At 40.1% G+C, this 6,223-nt stretch overlaps 1 protein-coding gene across 1 annotated transcript in view; it reads right to left on the minus strand.

Annotated features, from left to right (window-relative positions):
- The window catches only part of FAP (fibroblast activation protein alpha), a 74,631-nt gene that overhangs the window by 2,852 nt on the left and 65,556 nt on the right, over positions 1 to 6,223 (minus strand). Inside the window, 1 exon segment of the mRNA XM_015565777.1 lies at positions 834 to 933. Coding sequence (XP_015421263.1) covers positions 834 to 933 — 100 coding nt within the window.

The raw sequence follows: 6,223 nt of genomic DNA on the forward strand, positions 1-6,223 counted from the left end.
GATGCTATAAAATATACAAGAAGATGTTGTCTGCATAGGGTATGTATCGTTTCATTGACCCATGAGACCCCCTGGTTGGATAACTGCTCCTCAGTTCTCCCATGTGCAGCTGCTCAGGAAAGTTCTTGCTGTCCTTTCCTGTGATGCTCCACCCAAGGCTGTTGCTCTACAATTTCCCTCCGTAGGGCTGGCGAGGGAATGGAGGAGGAGATTATGGAAACGGGAGCATCTATCATTAGAAAAGATTGATTCTTAGCTTTTTCACTTCTACCCAAAGTGTTTCCCATGAGGGAATGTTGAACTAGAAATGACCCCATGGAATGACCTCATTTTATTTAAAAGAAATCACACATGTAGCCACCTGTATTACTCTCCTTCGTGTCTTAAATAATCTAGGATAGACATCTGTCCCCCAGCACACATATACATTATTTTTTTTTTTTCTGAATAAGGATTCCCTACAAGTCGCAACTGTCTCATTTCTACCCCAATACTGGGACGAGCGTCTGATGAGAGCTCATTTTTGTAAAATTATTAGAGTTAATTCCAAATAGTCATCTACATTGATATGAATCATAAAAAAACAGGCAGCAGGAGAGGTGTAACTTTTGAACAGGTAGTTATTGCTCTGGTCTCTGACCCCTCTCTAAAATGTCTTCAATTGTTACAACACGATTGTATTGAATCATATAAATAATCTTGTGTATACATTGTATTTCCCCGGTGATGCTGGGGTAAATTTTACTGCATAATTTGTTTTCCTAGCAACCTCAAATATAGAGTAATTATGTGTTAAATGCTTTCGCAGCAATGTTTATGAAATGTTTCCATACCATAATATTCCCAGCTGGAGACTGGAGCTACCGCTATCCCACATTTGAAAAGACCAGTTCCGGATGCAAGAGCCAGTGATGAAACATAACCACCGTAGGACTGTGGAGACATTGGTATGAGTTAGTCCCACATTTCCTTTCAGAAATTCTCCTCTATATTTTTACAGCAACTTTACTCACAATAAGTGCTGATGGGAGCTGGGGAACATGAATAGGGTAGGTTAAATGTCTACCTTACACCCTTGGCAGCAAGCCCCACCAGACGTGACTAATTTCATCCCTGGTAAATGACAAATACTTGGCATGTTGATCAGAACATGGTAGGAGCAGTTTAAAAGATATAATTGTAATTTTTCTGAAAACATTTCTTTTTCCCCCCTCTCTCTTCTATATTTTTCCAACCAGGGCTTTGCTACAGCAAAAACAGGATTTGACTTAAAAGAAATGCACCAAAAAAGATTATTCCCAAAATGTAAATGCAAGCTACTTCCAATAGTTTGCAAAAGTCCTGTGAGGCAGAGCTTGTGTCTGTGTATTTACTAATTTACATAACAGAACAACAAGGTAATGACATAAGAACCTTCTAGATTGTTTAAGACATGGCCAGGGTCTGTGTATAATGTCCTGTTACATATTCTGAATTAAGGATTTCTGGCAAGGCAGCTCAAAAAAGGGAAAGCCGTAGTGTTTTAAACATTTTTTACACACCCTCTCGCAAATATAACAGAAAAACAAAGAAATACACATGGAAATACAAAATTCAGAGTCAAGAGCAGGTTTAGCTTTCATCACTTTTCTTCCCTAAGATTCAATAGGTAATTCAGAAAAAGGACTCTAAGAACAGAAGGAGCTGTCTGTCCATGTCGCTCAGAAACATGAACCTTTTTCTAAAAAATGAAGAAAGAAGCAGAGCATCACCATAAGGTCACATCTCCCCCTAATCTGTATGCACCGCTGGGAGTGGCACTACTCCTGGGAACATGGATTAAGCAGTGTTCCTACACACACACACACACACACACACACACACCCCTAGATCAGGAAGCGAGTCTTGGTGCTATTCTTGCCCCAGTGCTGGGACATCCCCACAAGATGTAAGAGGACAGTGTAAGCCTCCAACTAAGGACGTACCACAAATATTATTAAAATATTATTACCACAAATTTCTGGAAATCATTCCCCTCAGGTCAGGAGAGATCCTACCACCTTTTGGTACAGAAAAGTCTGTCTTTAGAGAGAGTGAAAGAGTGAGAATGAGAACTCTACAGAGCAAGACAGATGGCCAGACGGACAGACAGACAGATAGACAAATGTGACAATGGCAGCAGGTAAGTGCCAGGGGCCTAATCTTAATCCACAAAACACATGAAATGGGGGAACAAGCTAATCAATCTTGCTGAATGCAATAGTTAAAGACAGAACTCTCTACCTAGTTTACAGTTTTATGTTTCCAGCTGCTGGGAGTTCTACTGAGACCCTTGACTCTGAAACACAGAATAAAAGAGGCAGTTCTGATTCTACCATGGGCTCTTTTTGTTCTACATGAGAAAAACTAAAACATGTTACAACAGGGAAAATATATTTTAAAAACAGGAGAAACACTTGGGCTGCAAAATCATTTTGGTAAGTGAAAATCACTACCAAGTTCAAGCTTTCACCTCTAATACCCAAATGTTTTGTTTTGATGAGTAGGTTAGCAACAAGTATTACTGAAACAGAAGATCTTTCCTTCCTTCTTAATTGTAGAGCAAGCTTAAGTTCATTGTTGCTTATGGTTTTATTGGGGAAGTGTGTTCACTGCAAATAACAAGGCTGGGTCCTGCCTCTCCTCGTCTCTGCTCCAGAACAGGAAATAGCATCTCATGAGATTGAAATTGAAAGCATTTGCATAGAGCAAAAGGTTTGTGAACATTGCTGTTCAAAACCTTAGAAATTCTTAATCTGCATCTACTCAGGGATTAGATAATAGTGCTGTATCTAAATAACATGTCCTTGTTTTCAGGATGAATACAAACTGTCTCTAAGAATGTGCAAGAACAAAACTATAGTGGCAGCACAACAAAAGAAGGTCTACTTTAAATTCTCAGGCAGCCTCGCTAAGCTGATTCCTCTGTACAAAGGAAGAGGGGGCAAAACACCAGAGTTAACTTTTTTCTGCTCTCCCATGGGTGGGGCTCCAAGGCAGAGTGGGTGGCTGCCACAAGAAAAGAGCCCACGGAGCAGATTGGCCATGAGAATTCTAGGAGTTTGTCCTTTGCACTTAGACGCTTTGCCATTTTGCTTAAATGAAGGATGTCTTTAAAACATTTTTAGAAGGGCACAGAATTTTTAGGGGTTTATGGAATATTCTTATGTGAACTATAATGCACATTGGAACATTTTCCTTACAGGAGATAACAATGAGCAAATGTGTGTATGGCCAACGTATTGCAAAGGTCTTTGTGGTCCCACACAATGTCTCCCTTTTCCCACCTCCCACCTCCCACCTCCCACCTCCGCCTTGCTCATCGCCCATCTTCATGTTCTTTGAACTCTCCAAACATGATCTAGCCCCAGGACTTTTGCAAATGATGCCACTCTCTGCCTAGAATACTCTTACCCCAGAAATCAGCATGGCTCACCTGTCCTACTAATCTAAAAACCAATCGACCCTGCACACCATGCTTCTTTCTTGATTTGTCTTTCCTCCAGCATGCTTAACATCATTTTAATAACCTAAATAGTTTACTTATTTATCTTGCTTATTGTATTTCAACCATTCCCAACTCCAGAAAGGTAGAGATTTTTATCTGTCTTGTTAATGAACATATCCCCAGCCCTGGGAATATGACCTAAAACACAGAAAGGATATATTGGTTTAATATATGACTTCCCTATTAATTCATCTAACCTTCCCAGTGGTGAAAAAATTATTGCTGAATTTCCTGATGAGGAAACTTGAGGCTCAGAGTCAACTTAGAGGAGATACATATTCAGTAAGCAGCAGAGCTGATATCAGCCCAGGACACCTGGCTCTCCAACCCAGGCCACTTCCTCTGCATCCCTACACTAGAGCAAATGCTGTGGGGAGCTTTAAGTTTAGAACCTAATGTAGTCTCATTAGAGGTGCATTCGTCCTACTTTTACATCGTTGATCACACATAGCAATTCAAATAGCTTATAATTAGTCACTGGAAGAGAAAGGAACTAAGATTAAATCATGCACTAATGCTTATTCAACACCACCTGGCTAGGCCTATATTAACAAAGCAAATCCCATAAATGAGGTTGTTATTCTAATAATTTAGGCAAACCCCCCACTGTTCTTCAAATCATCAGAAAATAATTGCTCCAAGTTTTGTTCCATAAACCAGGGTTTTGCAACCTCAGTGCTGTTGACACTTGGGGCTGGACAGATCTTTTTTTGTGGGATCTGTCTGTGTATTGTGGGATAGTTAACAGCATCCGTGGTGTCTCTTCACTAGATGCCAGTAGTACCACCCCAGTTGTAACAACCAAAATCTCTCCAGACAGTGACAGATGTCATCTGAGGGACAAAACTGCCCAGTTAAACACCTCTGTCACAATAGGCACTTCCTAGGCACAGTACTGAGGGCATAGTGGATAATTCGTAGTTAAAAACAGGACTGGACTTTGGTTTGTGTGAGCCAGAAAAAAATGAAAGGGTAAGATAAAAATTCCTCCTCTCCTCTTCTTAATCTGGATAAGAGAAGGAAATAGGATTCGCAGCTTATTGACCAATTGACTTCAAAAAATGTTGTGTGGTTAGCTATAGTACATTTCTCAGACCGTTAACATGCCTAACACTTTGTGAAATCAGAGAGTTCTTTCCCAAAGATGGAACACAATAATAGCCAAATAACCCTCATGGTCATTCTCAGTGTCTTCCTCTCTAATTTCCCATACCATAGAAGAGCACTCAGAGCTATGACCTCTTCACATGCCCTACTTCGCTGCCTAAATTCAGGCCCTTGGTATTGGTTGCCAGTATTACTTGTTGCCTCACTCCTTAGCCCACTCCCTCCCTGCACCACAGACCATTCTTTACTTTGTAGCCAGAATCTTTCTGATACACCAATTCCACCCTCTACTGAGTTCCAGAGCACTTCTCAAATAAATACTTTTTGGTAATACTGTATTACACAAAATTTAACAGCATGTTTTTATATATTTTAAATATATTTTTATTGATTTCAGAGAGGAAGGAGGAGAGATAGAGAGATAGAAACATCAATAATGAAAGAGAATCATTCATTGGCTGCCTCCTGCACACCCCCTACTGGGGATTGACCCCACAACCCAGGCATGTGCCTCTGACTGGAATTGAACCTGGGATCCTTCAGTCTGCAGGCCGAGGCTCTATCCATGGAGCCAAACCGGTGAGGGCTAACAGGATTCTTTACTATTCTTTTCCTAAAGTCTATAGGCTCTATTATTTAGAATTTATGATTTATCAAATTATCAGACCAGAGGACCTTTTCTTGAAAAGTTTCTTGTCACTAATAGAACACATTTGAGGAAACATTGACTTATAAGGTTAAATTCAGTATAAACAACATCATTGATGTGTGACATGGTCAAGCATTGTGCTAAGCATTTGAAAAACAAAGCTAAATAAAAGATAAAGTCTATTCCCTTGATGAGCTTACATTCTTACGGGAAAAACCAAGAGACAGACAAAACATTGTAATTCCTATAAGAACAGTATAAAGATCTATTGGAGCACAAAACATGTCATATGTGAGTTAAGTCTTAAAGAAAAAGTCAGAATTATCCATTGTGGGTTGAGGAATAGATGGGGAATAGAAGAAAAGAGTGGACAGGTATAGGGAACAAAACGAACAAAATCACTGGAACTAGGAAAAACAGACATAAATCAAACTATTAAACAGGTGCAGGGAAAAGTGAAGAGAGATGAGACTGGAAAATTAGGCTGTAACCAGTTTATCAAGGGCCTCGCATGCAAGGAAATATGTTTGGGCACTAGAGTGAGGTCAATGTAATAGAGTGAACTCTATGAAATATATAAGCAGAAAAGCAACTTGTTAAGAGTTGTGCTTTGTAACAATAACCTCATTAGAAATATTGAAGCTTATGAGTCCAAAGCAGTGAGGCTAGTTAAGAATAGTTAAACTGGGAAGAAACTAAGATGGCGGCATAGATAAACACCGGGAAATTGCTGCCTCCCACAACAATTGAATAATACTTCAAAAACACAAAACGGACATCATCCAGAACTACAGGAAGGCTGGCTGAGTGTAAATTCTACAACTAGAAAGAAAGAAAAGCACACTGAGAGCCAGAGGAACTGCGGAAGAAAAGCACAGAGGTAGGGGGCTTGCGCGCGCGGAAAGGGTCTGGCACCTGAGGACGCGGATGTCTTTTTGAAG

The sequence above is a fragment of the Myotis davidii genome, unplaced genomic scaffold, assembly GCF_000327345.1.
Source record: "Myotis davidii unplaced genomic scaffold, ASM32734v1 scaffold59, whole genome shotgun sequence".
NCBI classification, from domain to species: Eukaryota; Metazoa; Chordata; class Mammalia; order Chiroptera; family Vespertilionidae; genus Myotis; species Myotis davidii.